This window comes from Ambystoma mexicanum, chromosome 5q (assembly GCF_040938575.1).
Source record: "Ambystoma mexicanum isolate Mex_15411 chromosome 5q, UKY_AmexF1_1, whole genome shotgun sequence".
Taxonomy (NCBI): domain Eukaryota; kingdom Metazoa; phylum Chordata; class Amphibia; order Caudata; family Ambystomatidae; genus Ambystoma; species Ambystoma mexicanum.
In genome coordinates this window covers 81526388-81546200 of record NC_090933.1, presented here as the reverse complement: position 1 = coordinate 81546200, position 19813 = coordinate 81526388, and the positions used below count along the sequence as shown (strand labels likewise).

Here is a 19813-nt window from a genome sequence, read left to right as displayed (position 1 = left end):
AGCGAAAGTATACACAAGATGTGCATTTGGAGCCAACTATGCTTTCAGCTGAAGTATCTGGCATGGCATGTGTTTAATCGGTAGTTGGTGCTAACATATTAACCCTTTGCAAACGTTCCATTTAATACACATCCTCCCACGCAAAGTTTCTTCTTGAACTGTTAATATTTATTAAGAACTGTTCAGTTGCAGAAACGTAGCTTTTGGGCGCATTAGAACTACGGTGTTTGAAATTTTTTCTGAGCGGTTGTATTTGACAATTGCCATTTTGTTTTAGAAGCTTTTCTTTCAAGTTCAAGAAATGGCAACCATTTTATTTATGCAGCTAATGCAGTTGCTCAGTGTTTGTGTGCATGGTACTCGAGGCGCAAATCACCTGCAAGGTGGTCCTCAATCAGCGCTGAGCTGTTAACGTCCAGGAGGGCATGCTCTGTGGTGACTGTTGCTTTAGTAGCCGAGGATTCTCAAGAGGAAAATTCAGGATGTAATGCATGCTTTAAACGGGTTTCATTTTCTCTTTCTTTACCCCGTGGTAGCCTGTGCTCAGCCTTCATTACGCAGCCATAATGAAAGCTAAAAAGTAAGTAGCACATCCCAGATGTATCTAGTAAAGAATAAGAAGTAATAAGTTAATGTTTACATTTCAAAAATATGTAGGGGGGTCGTGGATGGTGAATAGTATATAGGAATGCAACCATCACCCTTCTCGACACACAAGTTTGTACAATGGCGAATACATCCTTCATACCGAGCAACTGGACTGGGATGCTAATGAGGTGATAATTGTCCTGTTAAGGTCGGGCCATACCGGCTGGTAATCCGCACTAAGCAAGGGCTATTATCAACGCCAGCAGCACTATTACTACCCATAAAAGCCCTCCCTAAAACCTGGTCCTTGCCGTTATCACCCAGGGGTGCTAATTTAGCATTTTTATTTTTTTAGATTTCCTGAGGGTGACTGGCATGCTAGTCACTGCGAGTGCGGATATTGCCCCATATTGTGATGACATATACGGGCCGGGGGAAGCATATTGTGATATTGTGGTGCTATAAAAGGGGCTGGGGAAGCAGAGAAGGTAAGAGGGCCCTGTAGGAGGCAGACTAGCCTACTCATGTTCCCTGAATACAATGGCAGAACTCGAATGAAGGAGCCCCAGGAGGAGTGTAGGTTGGCAGAAGACTGAGAGCTTCCGGGGAGGATTAAGAGGCCAGACTTGAAGCAGCCTACTTCAGCCCACTGAAGCATAGCTCAGGGGCAACGCGTTTGTCTTGGAAGCAAGACAACGCAGCGCTATATAGGTTTGAATCCTGATCCTGCGCTTCGAAACCACTCGCTGGTATTATGCGCGTTTTAATAAACAATACTATTTATTTAAAAAATGAACACGTGGGAACCCTCTAAGAGAAGGATAAACCAAGGTAATTAGAACTACGCTTTCCTGCCTTGAGGGAAGTAGAGGACCAAAAAGAGGCCCTCCACCAGCAGCCCTGGTGTAACAAGGGAGAGAGACTGTCCCATGACAAACGGTTATTACAGTATTGCCTAACGGACAAGGGCCCTGATTGGACAGGGAGAAATAACCATGACATCAAACAAAACATACCTACAGTCCGAGAGGGACCTATTGGAATCTGAGAACGCAAAGTCGGGTGAAGGAGGGGCCTGTGAGGGAAGGTCCAGGAAGAGACCTATCAAAGAACTACAAACCAAAACAAGGTCCAGTTAAAGAAGCTACTGCCATGCTAGGTTCAGGAGGAACCTGTTGAGAGGTGACAGTGGAGGAAGGTCCATTTGGGACCTTTAGTGTGTATTGCGAGAAACCCGGGACCATGCTATGCCAAGTATGAAGATGCAATGATCCCAAGGTCCAAGAGGGACCTGGCAAGAAGCCAGTGCCAAAGTCCAGGCAGGGCAACTGGACAGACCCAAGGCCTATGAGGAAGCTGACCAGGACTGCTAAGAAACCAATGTCCAAGAGCGATCTTATGAGAAGCATGAAGAAACCAGAATCCATGGTAGGTCATGTGGGGGAACAAAACCTGCGTCAAGGTCCCATAAAGACCAGCCACAATTCCTGAAGGGTAATTGAGGTCAAAGGATGTCCTGTGGAGAGTACAGGTGAAGTCAAGCCAGAACTTGCTGAAAGTCCTTGAAACGCACAAAAGAGATGTCCTGAGAGAGGATTAAAAAAAAAAAAGTGATGTCAACAGAACAAGATTGGGGCGGTTGGTAACTGCTACAATAGTCTAACCCAAAGAAACATGTGTTGTGTGTTTTTAGAATAGGAGTTAATTTGCAAGTGAAGGTTTATGATCTCTTGTTTGGGCTGAATTTTAAATGTTTCTGCTCTTAGCCGAGGGAAGCAAGGAGGCTGAGGACTGATTAACCTTTAGGGCTTTTGGTTGGTCATCCATTGGAAATACCTTTTTAATTTTACATGAGGGTGTCTCAGAAAGAGACAAGGACTAACACGTTTAGGAGACATCAGGGGGATAGCCCCACAACCATGTAACTTTGTTTTCTCCCAATCCACGCACCATATGTCTGAAACGATTCCGTCGACGTCCTCATCGATGACCACCACTATTACTACTTCTTCAAAAGGGGGGCAGACCACGCGGGTGGTGTCCATAGTTGCGGCAACGACTGCTCATTGGGTGTCCCTACTGGCATGGCGCGGGGAAACTGCTTCGGCGAAGACCCCTGGAATGGGGACTGTGGCTGCCCCCGCCCCCAGAAGTCTCCAGAGAGGGGGAAGTGTAAGGCTCCTACGACCCCTAGGTGGGGCACAGGACAAGGGGCTGAACCAGGGAGGCCGGTGTAAATGTATACTAGCTCCCATGAGGGTGATGACAACTTGCCCTAAGCCTACTATACGGACCACGAAGGGGGCTAGGGACCCTTACCTGTATGTAGGTCACCAGGGGGCCAAACCTCTCATTCCTTCCACACCTCAACCCAGCAATGTTTCTTTGGACATTCTGACCACACTACACACGCTGGTATCAGAAATTCACCAGAGACTTCTGCCCACAACTGGCTCTGCTCCGTTTAGGAGTCCCCAAAGACCACTTCCCAGATGCCCTTCTCGGCGCAAGCGTAGGTCAAAAGACCCTGCTGGTCCAGGGCGTCAACCGACACCACCTCCACCGTAGGACTTGACCCCACTGGGGATCCTGCCATGCACACGGGCACAGATGCGGTGGCTACGGCGATGAACACAGACAAAGCCGATGGCTTTGTGCCAGCTGACGGGGAACTAGCAGGCGTGGATTATCCTTGCAGGGCCTCTGCACCAGATGAAGTTGTCTCCTTCCACTCGATATCCTGAGGAGATGAAAAAGGAAGGGTTCCTTTATCAACGTTGTGAGTCCAGATGAAAGACCATTATTTCCGTCCCCTTGTTGGATGATATCTGGAATGAGGCCTTGGCCCGTTGAAGAATCTGAGCACCTCTCCACCTAAGCGGGACAGGCTTGAGAAGAAATGAGTACCGGACTGGGCTTCCAAGTGCCTGAGGTCCCAGCCTTCACTTGACTCTGTGGTCTCAGCCGCAGCCAGGAAACGCTCTGTAAACCCGTCGTCCTCATTCATGGTGCCCCCAGACCAGAAGGGGAAGAAGCTGGACGCTATGGGGAAGAGATTATCTATACGGCTGCCAGCACCATTAAGGCTGCCTATGCCCTGGCCGTTTTATCCTGCTACGACCAGGAGCTGTCGTTTAAGCTGGACCCGATTCTGGACTTCATACCTGATGCCCAGTAGGCAGAAGCTCTTGAGCTGTTCCAAGAGGGGGAAGTGGCCTCAGACCACGCCATTACAGTGGCAGTGCACATCGCTGCACCGTATTCCATCAGATGGACAACAGAGTGTCTCTTCGTCGGCAGGGATGGCTGAGAGCCACCAACTTTAGGCCAGATGTTCAGTCTAAGGTGTTGGTCATGCCATTTGATGGAGAAAACCTGTTTTGCAACAGTCGAGTCTCTTCAAATCCTCAAGACTGGCATGAAGACGGCACGTTCACTGGGTACTCTGCAGCAACGTCGGTCATCATCCTTTTGCTTCTCGAGGGGAAAAGCCTGGCAGGTCCTCCAAGGGGTGGTGTAGCCCTTGATCGGCAGCCTTCCCACTCCATGACATGAGGCGTATAGAGGTCGCTCACAGGCATACAGCAGCATAGCTGGGCCCTGACACCGAAACAGGCCTGAACTGCAGCGGAATTTGGCCCTCACTTGTGCACCCCAGTGGGAGGCCGGCTGGCGAGATTCCAACAGATCACCACCAACAGATGGATGCTGGACGCACTCGGACAGGGGCACACCTTCAAGTTTCAATGCAGGTGTTCTCGTATTCCCCCTGTGGCTCAAAAAGAACAGCATGTGGTGCAGCTGCTGCATGAGGTCCACGCCATGTTATAAAGGGGGGTGATGGGCCGATTCCCCCAGCGCCTCTGTGGCTCGGAGTGTACTCCACATACTTTCTGGTGCGGAAGAAGACGGGAGGGTGGCGGCCGATCCTGGACCTACAACGCCTCAAAAGTACTTGAAGTTCAGGATGGTCACGTTTCAGCACATGCTTGGCCAACTGGAGGAAGGTGACTTCCTGGCATCTCTGGACCTGGAGGACGCCTACTTCCACGTCCCCATTCATCAGAAGCACTGCATGTTCCTGCGGTTCGTGGTCCGGGGGCAACAATATCAGGTGACACAATCCGTTCGGTGCGCTACCCTTTGGCCTGATAATCGGCACGAGGTTCTTCAGAAAGTGCTTGGCGATGGTGCATCTTTGTCTCGCTGGCATCCACGTCTACCCTTACCTGGAGGATTGGCTAGTTCGATCCCACTCCCATGCTCTGGTGAGCCAGCAAACAGCGAGGATCGTGTGTCTGCTGATGGATCTGGGATTCTCCATAAAATAAAGTCCTGCTTGGAGCCATCGCCGATCGCTCTGTTTCTGGGTGCCCGACTCAACACTGACTTGCCTGGCGTCTCCCTTGGAAGAGGAGGTGGTAGCCCTCCTTGGGGAAATGCAGCTCCTGTCTTCTGCGTGGTCTGCTACGGTGCATGCCGTCAAGTCACTGCTGGGCAGGATGCCCTCCAGTATCAACCTCGTCCTCCTTTGCAGACTACAGGCAAGGCCTCTCCAGGAGTTTCTGGATGTGAGGTGGCTGCAAGTCTCAGGATATTGGACGGAAAAAATTGCCCTCAAAAAGGAGTTCCAACGGGCGATATTGTGGTGGGATGTGCGCTTTCATTCCAGTCCCTTCTTACCAGGAGACAGTCACCCCGGATGCTTCTCTGGAAGGTTGGGAACTCACACTGGACAGTGCATGCCAGAGGCCTCTAGCTGCCTGAAGAAAAGACCTGTCACATCAACGTCTGGAGCTTCGGGCCATCTTCTGGGTCCTCAAGTCCTTCCTGCCAAAGCTGAGAGGCAAGGTGGTGAGGATCTTCACGGACAATACCACCACCATGTTCTACATCCTGGAGTAGGGCGGGACGCTCTCTCCGGCACTCTCCAGGAGGAACAGGATCTGTAGCACTGGGCCATTCATCAGGACATGTTTCTCGTCCCTTTTCATCTTGCAGGCACCAAGAACACCATCGCAGACTTCCTCAGCAGGTAGCTACCTTCCTGCCACGAGTGGGAGCTTTGCCAGGACCAGGTGTATCTTCTATTCGATGAGTGGGGTCAGCCCGAGATCGACCTTTTTGCGACAGCGAAAAATTCCAAGTGTGTGCCAGCAGGTTCCCAGAGCAGAGGAGCATGGGGAACGCGTTCTCGTTCCTGTGGGAGAGACTTTTTCAATATGCTTTTCCTCCATTCCCACTCCTGCTGCGAGTGATAAACACACTCGGATAGTGTCACTGCAGTATGATACCCGTCGCTGCGGCTTGGCCAAACAAATCTGGTATCTGGTCCTGCTATGTCTGTCGGTGGTTCCGCCCTTCTGGCTGCCACTACTTCCGGACCTTCTCAGAGAGGGAGAGGCAATTCTGCATCATAACCCAGCATCACTGAACCTCAGGGCCTGGCTCCTGCAGCCCTACAGTTTTGACATTCTTTACCTTCATGGTGTAAAGACATCCTGGCCAAGGCTAGAACCTCTTCAACGTTGACGTGCTACGGCCATAAGTGGAAGCGTTTCTCCGTGTGGTGCCGAGCTCAGACTGCGTGTCACAGCCCCGCAGCTCCTACCATACCTGCTTTCCTTGGCCTAGGCTGGACTGGCTCACGCCTCTATTAAGGTGCACCTGGCCGCCATATCCCGTTACACCAGGACACCGGGTAGGCCTTCCCTGTGATCGCACAGACTCGTCAAGGAGTTCCTCAAAGGACTCTTCAGGACCTTTCTGCTGGTGAAGGCTCCTGCACAAGCTTGAGAACTCAATGTGGTCTTGACTAAGCTCATGGTGACACCCTAGCCGTTGCATCAAGCCCTGGTGAAGTTTCTCTTGTGGAAGACGGCTTTCCTCATGGCGATCACCTCGGCAAGGAGGGTCGGGGAGATCCAGGCCGTCTTGCAAGCAGCCGTAATGGTCTTTCCATGCTTCAAGGGTGGTACTGCGTACACACCCTGCCTTTATGCCAAAGGTGCCATCGGAGTTCCACCTCAATGAGCCTTTGGTGTTGCCTGTCTTCTTCCCGAAACCGTTGTTGCTAGTGGAGAGTGCCTTGTATTCACTGGACGTTGCTCGTGCCTTGAGGGTTTTCTGTGGCACGCACAAAGAGTTTTAAGAAAACTTCTCAGCTGTTCGTCAATCTTGGACCTGTGAATCACAGGAAGGCCTTGTTGAAGGCTTCCATCTCCAGGTGGCTCTCTGGCTGCATCCTGCACTGTCATCGGTGGCTAACAGGCCGCTAGCGGGCCAGGCCGGCCGAGATCCCACTCCACCATAGCCATTGCAGCAACAATGGCGTTTCTCTCTGGTGTGCCCCAGCTCGACATCTGCATGGGTTGCTACATGAAGTTCCTCACACACCTTCATGAGGTTCTACTGCGTCAACAGGGATTCCAGGGAGGAGTCCCGAGTCGGGCATGTGGTGTTATGCAGCCTGTTCACTTGAGGCGAGTCTGTTCCAGGGGTCAGTGTTTCTTGCTTCTGTTGAGCTTTGCCACCTCCCGTGGTCTGTGGTTGTGTATATGTACTGCTGTGTAATCATTTTTCATGAGCATGTGAATCCATGCAACACCCCGTGCTGCAGAAGGTCGGAGTTACTTAGCTGTAACTCTTGTTTTCCAGCATAGGTCTGGCATGGATTCACATGCAAACCTTCCTTCCTTCCCCACTGTGACTCTTCTTGGTTCATACTGCCACTTTACATGCTTACCAAAACTAAAGATGGCCACCTGGGGTGGAGCTTAGGGAGAGGACTGCCATTGGATGGGGGCAGTATGACCCAGAGGACGGTGATCGGTTTAGAGGAGAAATCCACTTTTAAAGCTAAATTGAAACAGTTTTTTCTTTTACCAAGTATTGCCAGCGTGATGACGGGGAATATTCATGAGCATGTGAATCCATGCCATACCCATGCTGGAGAACAAGAGTTACAGGTAAGTAACTTAAACTTTACCTGTAGTTCTACTCCTAGGACTGGTAAGCTGTTAAAACAACCCTACCATGCAACGTGCTATTTAATAAAAAAATACTAATAAGACCTTATATCATGGGTCTCATCTTACTGCTCGGCCAGCCACAGTATGTGCATGCAGTGTGAATGAATAATGTATTTCTGGGGCAAGGAGAGTTGACTGTGGCCTGGGTGCGGAAAGAGACCTGCCAGCAACACCTTTGGAACCAGTGTGAACTTGGATGACTTCTTTCAGTCATAAAAGTGCATTATGGGCAAAGTCAAAATGGGTGTCTTCTTAAATGGCAGCAACCAGCCAGGACGTATTATTTTTCAGTAGCGTTATGGGGAAAGCCAAAACACATGTTACGTATTATTTTTCAGTAGCGTTATGGGGAAAGCCAAAACACATGTTATTACGTGGGAACACCAAATGTAGTGTGTTGGCATGGACATATCTTTTTAAAATGGTATTTTTGGCAAAATGAATGAGTTATTGTGAGGGAGTGCTGGCATATTTTCGCACAGGCAGTAATTACTGGCATTATGGGCAACGCCAGCATGAGGTGGTTCTTACGTGGGAATACTAACATTTATTGGCACAGACCTTATGGGCTTGTCTTTTTACATTGGCAATGCTGGCATTGTTGGGCACAGAAAATGTATTAATTAACTTGTCCAAATACCAGCATATATTGTGTGCACAAGCATCAGGAAAATGTGTTGAAGAATGCTCCTGTGTAATACTGGTGACTTTGCATACATTTAAATTGTTCACATTACTCCACAAAACCAATGGTAAATTGTATGTTTTTTACCCCATTTTGTTACAAAAAGAGTGTTGTAAAGTGCCCCATTTCAACCCATTATTTTTCAAACTTTCTCATTGAAGAAAAATGTATGAACCCCGCCTCCCTTCGCTTGGTTGGTTTGGGCTCCCTCACCATGCTCAATTGCTCGCGCACATTCGCAGGAAATATAGTTGCACCCCTACAATAAAAAAAATAAGTCGGCCGTCAATGGGCGTGCGGGAGTCTTAGCGAGTGGCTATCGGTCAGCTTGGAAACTCTGGCTTTTTCGAATAGATTCAGCCTGGGTTATGAGCAGCCTGATCCTCTGCCCATCCACCCAACAGATGCTTTGGCTGATGACTGCACCATTTCACCTCGCATTTTAACTAGCCTGAAGTTTACAAGAGCTTTGCAAAGCCTTTTTTGCCACATCATTTTCTGACCAAAAATTATTAAATCTTAATTACTCTCAAAGTAGCAGCTTCCACTAACATTACGTAATGAGTGTTGTGTTGGCAAACCCTCATGACTATGATCCAAACTCTTTTCTGAGTTCTTTGAATGTGGGCTAGGCTAATGATTAAGCCGACCTATTGCAAAGTATGACCCTTTTATATACGTGAAGAGAGAGGATTGCATTCTACTCTTTTCTCTTAGAGGCACATGTATTCTAATGCAGTGTGAACATTTGCCAACATCACCTGATGCACACAGCTAACCCAACTGGCAGAAGAAACAATTTCCCACAAGGTCACGGAGTTTGGCATGAATGTATTTCATAAGCCATTTGATATTTCTTTCTGTGCCTCATGAGTGTAAAAATTACATTGCTGGCCTTGTATTATCTATTTTGTGTATAACAAACACGTTTTCCTCCATTACAATTGGATACATCTGAAGATGCCACCTGTGTTGAATCCAAGTTCAATGTACTTAACCGTTTCGTGCATGGGGTCTGGCATGGATTCACATGCTCCTGAGTATTCCCTGTCATCAAGCCAGGAATACTTGGTAAGAAAATTAAAAGCCGTAATGCTTTAAAATCTTGAATACTGCCTTTTGCCTGATACCCATTCACTGAAGACCGGGTCCTACAGCATCCATACACTGATGATCATCTCCCGCGACCCTCGCCCTATCCCCTTACCCCCTACCCCCCCAGCGGCCATCTTAAGATTTTTATCACAAGTTTCGGTGCAGGGCTGTCCTTGAGGTTTGCTCTCCGAGATTTTTTTCAATACATTTCATTTTTTTCAATGGAAAATTTCCGATTTCTGTGAACATTTCAAAGACTATGGATGACCAGTCAGCTCTGGTAACGGGGCTCCATTGCCAGTTGTTTCAACGTCTACACTACGTGTCAGCGTGGAAAGGGCTACCAAGGCCCACTTTGCATCTCACCATGTCGGAGGAAGGCAGGAGAAGTCTCTTCAGGCTCTGCTCCCGGTGTGGCTTGAAGAACATCTACGTGGAGGAAAATCACACAAGATGTCTCTCTCTGCATCCCGATCATGAAGAGGACCGAATCAACATCTGCAGTTTTCTGGCCAATACCACGAGGGACCGCTACCGACGGTTGGTGGTGCGATTGAAGGAGGGCAGGTCCCCTGGCTTGGCCTCCGGACACGCTCAGACCAAGCCCTGATCGGGGCCGCACTCCAGAGCTCTCTCCACCTGGTAAGAGGTCCAGATCGGCCGAGGACATACCACCGGAGCGCACCAGTAAAGCCGTCATCTACGGTAACAACTACGTCAACCAGTCCACCGTCGTCGGTTGCTTCGTCATCGGCTGCAGTGGGCTCATCTTCGTAAACGATTGCCTCGTCAACGGCCAACTCGTGGACTAGCAAGGAAAAGCTGCTGTCAAAACCTCTGGCAAGGATTTCGCTGCCACCAAGACCATGACTACTGCTTCATCAAATGCCACTACCCATTCAGTAAAGGCGCCGGTCATGTCTTTAGCCCGGTGGGAAGTGGCTAAACCAGGAGACTAGCACACAGAATGCTCCGTTGGTCCTTTGGCCGTTTATACTAGCTCCAATGGCGAAACAATGCATCATTGCTTTGATGCAGGTGGCTACAGCCCCATAGGCATGGATTTGCCAATGCACATAAGTCTGTTAAGGCACACCAGCACTCCTCTGTCGGGCCCAGGGGTCCATCCGCAAGTTGCAAGAGATATGTCCCAGGACATCTTTACAGTGCTCAGTTCTCTGATCTCAGGGATACAGCAGCGGCTACCACCCATAGTGGGCCCGTCAGTGAGCAGCCCTAGGTACAGCCCTCCAAGTCCTCCACACAGGCATCTCTCGGCTACCCGGAGGCGACGACCTTCACCACCTCCTGTCCCAATACCACCAGGTGAGGCACCGCACACTGATACGGCGACAAACGCAGACACCGGCACAACGGACACAGATGACTTCAATGACTTTGTCCCAGCTGATGGGGGGGCCGGTAGGTGCGGATGATACCCCCAGAGCTTCACCTCCAGATAAAGTCGGGTCATTCCATTCCATTTCAAGATGGCAAGGGTATCTCCCCTATTTAATTTGGTATCGGAGGAGAAGAGGAAGGAAGATTACCTCTACCAGAGACAGGTTTCAACCAGGAAGACAATGTTATTTGTCCAGATCCCTAGGAATCCTGCAGCAGCACCGCTCTTCTTCCTTTCGTTTCTCCAGGACTAGGTTTGGAAGATCGTCAAAGGGATATGCCACCACTTCCTTTTGTCAGCCTTCCCGCTCCACAGCACAGGAATCGTACAGAGGTCGGTCCCAGGCCTTTGGTGGAGGCTTGCAGCACTGTCTGCGCCCTTAGGGAAAGCTGCACGCAACTGAGCAGGCCTGACTTGGCCAAGTGCCCGGGCCCCCACTTCTGTATCCTAGTGGGAAGCTATCTGTCAAATTTCATCGATGCATGAAAAAAACATGACTGACCAATGAGTGTTGGGCATTCTGCAGAAAGTGCACACGCCTGAATTCAAACGCAAGTGCCCTCGTATTCCACCTGTAACGACAGACTGCCCAGCTGCTCCAGGAAGTGCGATCCATGCTAGTAAAGGCCTCAAAAGAATCTGCCCGCTGTGACTCTGGGGCTCTGGAGCATACTCCAGATACTTTCTAGTACGAGAGAAGTCAGGGGCAGGGGGGAGCACCCAATTGTGGACTTACGACGCCTCAACAGATACCTAGGGTCCCAAAAGTTCAGGGTGGTCACGTTGAAGCAAGTGCTTGGCTAACTAGAGGAAGGGGACTTCGTGACCACTCTCGTTCTGGAAGATACATCCCCATTCATCCAAAATATTGGAAATTCCTTTGCTTCCTAGTTCTGGGGAATCACTACCAGTTCAAGCCGCTGCCCTTCAGCCTAAAGTCAGCACCAAGGGTGTTCACGAGTGTTTGGCCCCGGTGGCAGCGCATCTACGTCTCAAGGTCATACATGTCTACTGTAAAGAACTCATGGTGGCAACAGTAAAGACAAACACAAGTGATCACAGTTCGAGGGTGTTTATTGAACTTTATAATGGGTGAGCTAAACGCCTAATCTAAACCTAAATCTAAGATGGGAGCAAGCTACGACCATCAAATGATAATAAGGCAGTCCTAGTGGTGGTTTGTCAAATCAGAAGGGCCTATACTTAAAAAACCTATTGCCAATCCTTACCACTAAATTACAAAAAGAGTGTGGGATAATGTTCACCAGAAAAGAAAGAAGTGTTCACCAAATGAGAAGTCAGGATGGTAAGGCTGGGTCTCCCTTTCCCACGTTTGAAGCACATGACAAGGCGGGACTCCAAGCACACTCCTTGGCCTCTTCAGCACGAGGTTTCCAGTTCAGTTCAACAATATCAAAAACTTCTTAGGCTAAGTCTCTTTCTTGCAAAAGTCTCTTGCCTTGGAAGGCATGCAGTGTTTCACAATGACAAACAAACAAAAAGTTCTCTCTCTCTGTGATCTTGCACCTTTGGGGATTGCTCTTTGCCCTCAGGATCTCCCTTTGTCGGGCTCAACACAGTTGATGTATTCTTAACACAGTTCATGCATTGCTCGTTTTCATCAGGAAGCAAGGTTTTCCTTCTAGTTTTCTCTCGGCATTCCTCTGTCTGGTTCACACTTGCCACAATTTACAGTTCACAACTTTATTGGAAAGCGGGGTTCCCTTCCCCTAGCTTTTCTTTGGCAATGGGTCAGAGACTTTCGATTGTACAAGGGATTTGACGTAACCCTTGTAGGACCCCTCTGATGCCTTACGCCACCCTTTCCGAGGGCCTTCTGGTTCTTGTAGTTTCAAAACAAGTCCTGGTCAGAGCCTTTCGAATGAGCGCCCACATGGCGCTGAACCCCTCTGCACCTGGACCTCAACTGTGCTTTCTTTAAAGTTCAAACATATATGTTCTTTGTCTTGCGAATTCCTGTTTTTCAAAAATGTTACTACTTGCAACCTTGAGCTCAACACAGTTCAGTTTGCTATCAGTGTCTGCCGACTCACCGGCTGTGCTGAACCAGTTGGCTTCTCTGATCTCTGGAGTCAAGGAAAGTACCACGGTAGCCAGCTTGCCTCCCCGCATGCGTTATCAATACAGGAGGCCCCTGTGTACCCTTGACATCTGACGCACAGCAGCTGTAACTTCCGGTCATATGATTTGCCTTTCGAGGGTTTCGCGGACATGAGTTCAAAGGGGCAAGGGCAATTCCCCATTTGTCGTCCTTCCAGGTCTCGCCACCTTTCTTCTCCATTTGATCTGCCGGTTTGATGTAGCTGTCTCCTTGTGCTTTCGGCCTTGCTCGAAGTGCTTTCGGGCTCCGTCTTTCATCCCTGTGGGGAAGGTAAAGGGCCATCAGGTGTGCGTGGTTATTGTCATTTGCCTGACTTTGCCTGACCCGTGTGTTGGGACATGTCGGGTAAACCGCTCTGGTGTCTTTTACAGTGTAAGAAAGTGTTCATGTGGGAAAAGGCGGAAAATGGGGCGTGGGTAGAGCTTCTAAATAGCCTACAGGGTAGGATGGGGGAAAAGGTGTTACAGGGAAGGGGATACAGCGTCTCAACCCTCGCTGTCCCACTTCCACTCCCCGAAGATCCCTCGCCCAGGTGATTCTCCCCAACTGGTCCACCCCAGGAACTGGATACAATAGCGATGGCCTTGTCCTGGCCACCTGGACGACAGATCTCCGGGGACCAACGGGTGAGACACCTTCAGGTTTCTCACAGTGGCCCACTCGAAAGATTTCCGGAAGACTTCTCAGTTGTTTGTGAACTTTGGTCCTGTGAATCAGGAGAAGGCCCTGTCCAAGGCCTTCCAATACAGGTGACTCTCTGGGTGCATCATGCACTGTCATCATCTGGCCGACAGACCCCTTCCAGGCTGGCCGATAGCCTGCTCCACCAGAGCCATCACTGCTCTAGCAGCATTTCTCTCTGGGGTTCCCATGCTGGACATTTGCAGGTCTGCTGCGTGTAGGTTCACGCACACCTTCATGAGATTCTACTGTTGTCAACAGGGATTCCAGGGAGGAGTTCAGAGTCGGCCAAGTGGTGCTGCACAACCTGTTTGCTTGAGGTGAGTCGGTTCCAGGGGTAAGTGTTGCACTGCTTTTGAGCCTTGCCACCTTTCCATGGTTGAGTATATGTTACTGCTGTATAATAGTATTCATGAGCATGTGAATCCATGCCAGACCCCATGCTGGAGAAGGAACATGTTACTTACCTGTAACTGTTGTTCTTCAGCATAGGTCTGGCATGGATTCACATGCAAACCCTCCCTCTGTCCCCACAGTGGCTCTTCTGGGTTCATACTGGTACCTCACGTACTTCCAATCTGAAGATGGCCGCCAGGGCGGGATTCAGGGAGACGACCGTCATTGGGTGGGTGCAGTATGACCCGGTCTTCAGTGATTGGATATCAGGCGAAAAGCAGCATTCAAGTTTTTAAAGCAATACCTTTTCTTTTCTTACCGAGGATTCCCAGCATGACTACTGGGAATATTCTTGAGCATGTGAATCCATGCTAGACCCATGCTGAAGAAAAACAGTTACAAGTAAGTAACTTGTTTCATCTTTTTATTTACGTTTTTGGTCCAAGACAAGGTTTCACTACTTACAACAGGCAGAAAAATGTTCTTGAACTGAGAACTTTATTCACAGGAGTTAACCTTCTTTCTGTAATGGCTGCAGCTGTTAATGGGTAGTACAGCGTATCATAGTTTGACTGGGTGGTGGGGGAGGGGCTCTTGCAGAAAAGTTAATTTCATAGCCATTTTGTACATTGAAATTACCACCAAGAAATAGACATTACCAAGATGTAATTAGCATTAGTTATTTTTGCCATCCCCCCAACTTTCATGTCATATTTGCATTCACAAAGGATGCTGTGAAAGCATTGTCTGTATGATGCAAACTCTTGCACGTATAGAGCTACCTTCTTGTAAACCCAAGATCCCTGTCAGACCTTCGAGTTGGCACTACTAGTGAACATCGGCGCATTTCACACCAAGAAACTTGAGATGAGGTGGAGAGGCCCAATAACTAGCCTCTTTTCTCCCCAAGAAGTGGCAAATAACCCCCAACAAAACATGGCAGTAAAATACTCCCAATACAAATAGGACATAATAGACAGATAGTCTGCTCCATGCTTCCACCCACACAGCTCAACAGATATATTCAATCATTTGTACTAGCAAAGCAATGCCACAGGATTGTGCTTTAATACTAGAACTACCGTAAACGACGAATACCCAAGGTAAAAAAAAGTTCCCTTTCAATTTGCGTGAATTACTAGGTTAACGAAATATGGATTACATAACTCTGTTTAAGAGTTAAAATAGGGTTTTACTCGCCTAAAATACCCTCAGTTGGACTGGTAATTAATGTTTTACTTTACAAAATGGGGGCTAAAAGACTTTATTTGCCCCCACCAGCATATAGTACAAGCAGCAAAGCGGGATATTTGAACATTTCAGGGGATACATTGAATTTGATGCACTTCGCTTACAGTCCCCTCCCTTGACTATAGATTAATTCATGTGTTTTCTGCTTCACCCTTACTCAGTACTCCTGATACTTTCCAAATAGTGTTTGCACTGATTTTCCTCCTCTTTTTCCAACGTTTCCACATTCTTGCATCTTAGAAATTACTAAGCCCTTTGATGTTTTCTTAAAAGCCACTTTTGATTCCTGCGCTTTATGCATAATTATAAAGGCTTACTGTTGAGATTCATGGATCAATTCAGTCCACATCAACGAACTGTGTTATTACTTGTTAAGGCTTTCCGCTGCATTTATTACTTTCTGGTTATTTTCTTGGCATGGTAAGCTCCTTCTAACTTGTCGTAAACTGACTGCAATATTTAGGCCTTTAATTGATGTATTACACTTTGTCATTGCTAGACAATATATTTTCTTCTCTACAGATACACAGCAGCCATCCCCGACACCTTCCTGCTCAGCTACATCATTTGGCAAACAACGGAGTGAAATAGGAGCATTCCTCAGAAAAAAGAAGACCAGTGACATCTATTTTGTACTACTTGTTTGGGCCATCGTCCTAGTGCAGATCTGGCTGAATCTCTGGATAATTCAGTTGCTACCAGTGCCTGTGGCAGGTCAATACGTTATTTTGTTATACTGGGTTATAGAAATTGTTTGAGACAATTTATTTGAATTATTTGGGTTGGAAGAAGAACTTGCTCACTTGGTTTAATTTTCAATAGGGAATGGGTTTCATGGACCCTTTAAGCATATTATGAATCAAAGTAAGTGGGTCAATAAATCAAAAGGTTAGTTGTGTTTACACATTTGCTTGTATGGACTCATCCTCTCATTTATGTGTGGAATGTCCATCATATGGAGGGTGTTAGGAAAGATGTTCTTTTTGCTGGTTTCCTTTCATAAACTCCTGTGAGACCCTTTTTGTTTTGCCTTGTTTTAAACCCAGTCCTGAGGTAAGTAAAACATGCTGCTTACTTCTTTTGCTGATTTGTTCATTCTTATGAGGAAACTCACTAATCCTTAAGACTGTCAGTACTAAGAGACTGTGGGCCTCATCATAAGTTGGTCGGAGCAGTAAAAATGCAGGCGTAACACTATTACTGCTGCATTGCCGCTCCGCTCAACTACAGGTTGGGCGAAAGTCGCCCAGCTTTACTTACATCTTTGGGCTGGAATTAAATCTGGCGAGTTTCCACCCATTTGTGGCTCTAATACCGCCGCACAAATTGAGCCATGATAATAGTACCCAGCATGCCCCAAAAAGTCCTATGGACTCATAAAAACAAATGGGGATTTACAGCCTTACCGCAACTCTGGGTTACGGTAACGCTTTTTGCATTGGCGGTATCCCGGCGGATTGACTGCCAGGATACTGCCAAGCTTCCGATGAGGTCCTATGTCTTTTTGTGAATTCTTCTGTTACACTTGCACACATCACATTACAGTGAAGTGCAGTTTGGATGATTTGTGTCCCTAACCTTTTATATAATGGCTTTTTAGTAACAATGTGCTTAAGACATGCTTATAGCAGCTGTGCTATTTGTACTGTTTTTGCAACATTTTACTTGTGCACTTTTGCGTTTACCGCGAATGGCTAGTAAAGGTGGCTAGCCTGCTGAGATGGCAGCGTCATCAGGTTTTTTGCTTGTTCTTTAGCCATATTGTTCGTTGGCCTTCTTCCTGCCTTCTCAGGTCAGGAAATGCCTTCTATGGAAATCCCCTTAACGGGGAAAGCTGTGGCTTCACGGACTAAGGGGTGGTTTGCATGTATTCCTGTCTAGTCCCAATCCACATCTCTGGTGCCTGAATGTCTGTTGCTAGGCAGATGTGGGCACCTATGGCAATCCATGATTGGATAACCAGTGGCTGTTTGAATGGTGCAGATCCTTACCATTGGTGGGTTTGGACATGCTCCCAGCCTGAATCTCGGCTAAAAGCTGGGCTTCACCAAAAGTTCATCCGATCAATGTTGGAGCAAAGACTTCTGCGAAGAAGCTCAGCCTGCTGGTGATCAAATGACGACCCCTACAGCTGACTATCATCGACTCCACTGTTGTCCCAGAGAAGCCCTGCTTCTCTGTCCTGTTCTCAAGAAGGCCTTTGTTGGTTCTTCAACCCCTGCACTAGTGGGACAACCAGTCTTGACCCCTGTGCGATGATCCGTGCCCGTTGAACCTTTGGAAGTGTGCCTGGACCAACCAGTGGATTGACCAGTTCTCTCCTGGCCTACCTTGCTGTACACGTACGCTGTACAGATCTTCACATTGTGCCACAAGTCACCTGCTCCTGCATTTGCAGCCATCTCACACCAAGGGAAACTGTGCTGGGCCTACTCCTGTGTTTGCCACTGGACAATCGCCTGTCGCTCCCTGCCCGTAGTTACCTTTGTTGAATCTTATCTTCGTTTCCCTAAGGTGACTTGTGGCCATCTGAACTGTAGAAGTCTTCACCTTCCTTCATTTGGGTGTTCTAATGGAAGGTGCATGGAATCGATTAGTACTGCGACTGACTGATACTAAATCCTGTGAAACAAAGTATCTCTTCTGTCTAGGCGACCCTTGCAAAAGGAACCAAGACAGAAGAACAAGCTGTTGTCAAAGTCTGGAAACTCCACAAGTGGTATCCAGAGAACTTTGAGTCGGGGGTGGTGGCGGTAAGTCTACATTCCTGCTCCTGCCTCCCCTCTCCCAATCTTCCATAGGTGTAAAAGGGCATAAGGGCCTGACCCTCACTCACTCTTACCTGATCTTTGGTGGTGAAACCGGGATTAAGGATCCCTCCCTTGGCCTATCCTAGTGTAATGGGATTGAGTTGAGTACTGACCTAAACTTTCCCGTTTTTTGGAACTCTTATTATTCATAACCACTGGCATTACACCTCTCTATATTAACCTACCTGAAGAGTGCATACTTTGGAACTCGTGACTTGGGCACAAGGGCCCAAACCATCTTACGGTTAGACTTTATAAGATTGAGGTAAGCTTTTTTGCGGTTATTCCAAATATTTCTTTCTGTTTATACGCATATGAATACTTCAGTGTTTCACTGGTCATCAAATCAAATGCTATTCTATTTCTCCTAAGGGTGAATGTATATATCTGTTATTATAAAGGTTTGTGTGATATTTCAGTAGAGGTTTTATGTACTTAGTGTTGGGATGGTTACCAGGTATGCCAGAGGTCATCTGGGTGGCCGTCCAACTCCTAAGGGCCCAACAACCATTCCACAGAATAAACGCAGGACTCCGCCAACGACAAGTTAGAACAGTGGTTTATTACTAAAAACCAACAGGGATCATACAAGACAATCAATATTATCCAGTACATCTCAACTTAACAATGCATGCTCCCCAGTTTTGATGCTGTATGTCATCATCATCACCTGGACCCTTCCCCAAAAACCTATTGTCATGCCTACCTCCCCATCCGGGTCCGTTACTAAACCCAGGCATCCCTGTTTCCTTGCTCCCTCAGCCTTGAGAACGGCTAGACCGTTCTACACCCAATGGAAGCTGTTCGGGAGACGCTAATACAAAGGTCACATGACCAGCTGACACGTATCGTCAGCGCGTCGGTCAGACGTACGTCAGCTGACACATCAGCTGACACTATTTAGCAAGACGGAAGCCTTGCAACAGGGCTTCTGATCATTATCCTTACCTCGCGTTCCGGAGCTTGCTTCTGCTACTGTCTCGCAGACGCTACTTCCATTCAAGGTGCGGTTGCCTTCCGCGTTCCCTCGCAGTTCCCGGCAACATTTCAGCTCCTCCTTGAGCTCTCTGCTAACCGCGCTCATACGCGACCCTTTTCTCCACATATCCGCAGAGTCCCGCTCTGCCTCAGCCAATCTAGACTCTATGAGTCTCGCTCTGCCTCTCTTCCACCGCTTAAGGACTTGCATCTCTTGGACCAGGATTCCTCTTCTCTCCAACACGTGCACTGTACTCTGGACGCTTTCCTGTGTGCACCAACCCGTCTCTAGTGCGGCCCTCGTTCCGCCCGGGTTAGATTCCTCACTACCCTTTCCTGGTCGTTGTATCCTTGGACCCTTCAGACCATCTTGAGAGACTTCCTTGTCTGTACATCCAGGTTAGTGTTTACAACATAGGTTTCTATTGTCCTTCTTATCAACCAGCATTCTAATCAGTTCCTCTCATCAACAGCCTGGTGGATCTTGGTCCTCTAATGCCCTTCCCACCAATAGCTCTCTTTGACTGTTTATTTTACTAGTCAGAGGGTGACATTGATTAGAAGGTTCCCTTTGATACACTACGCCCTTCCTGTCATCTTACGAAGATAAGAAGACTTTGAGTGTATCCTTTATTACTACCAGCCCGTATCCTTTACGAGAACCATTGATTTATTCTCCTGTGTCCATTGTGATTCGTTGCTTTAGACCATATCATAACACCTATCCCCATTACTGATTGGTTGCTTAGAGTGGTAACCCCTATAGACATCTCT

General features: G+C 48.0%; 1 protein-coding gene across 4 annotated transcripts in view; it reads left to right on the top strand.

The window, feature by feature from the left end:
• TMEM245 (transmembrane protein 245) overlaps window positions 1-19813 on the top strand; it is a 956632-nt gene that overhangs the window by 136827 nt on the left and 799992 nt on the right. For all 4 annotated transcript variants that reach the window (XM_069620553.1, XM_069620551.1, XM_069620552.1 and 1 more), the window contains exon 5: window positions 15774-15965. In XM_069620553.1, coding sequence (XP_069476654.1) covers window positions 15774-15965 — 192 coding nt within the window. The remainder of the gene's footprint in view (window positions 1-15773; window positions 15966-19813) is intronic.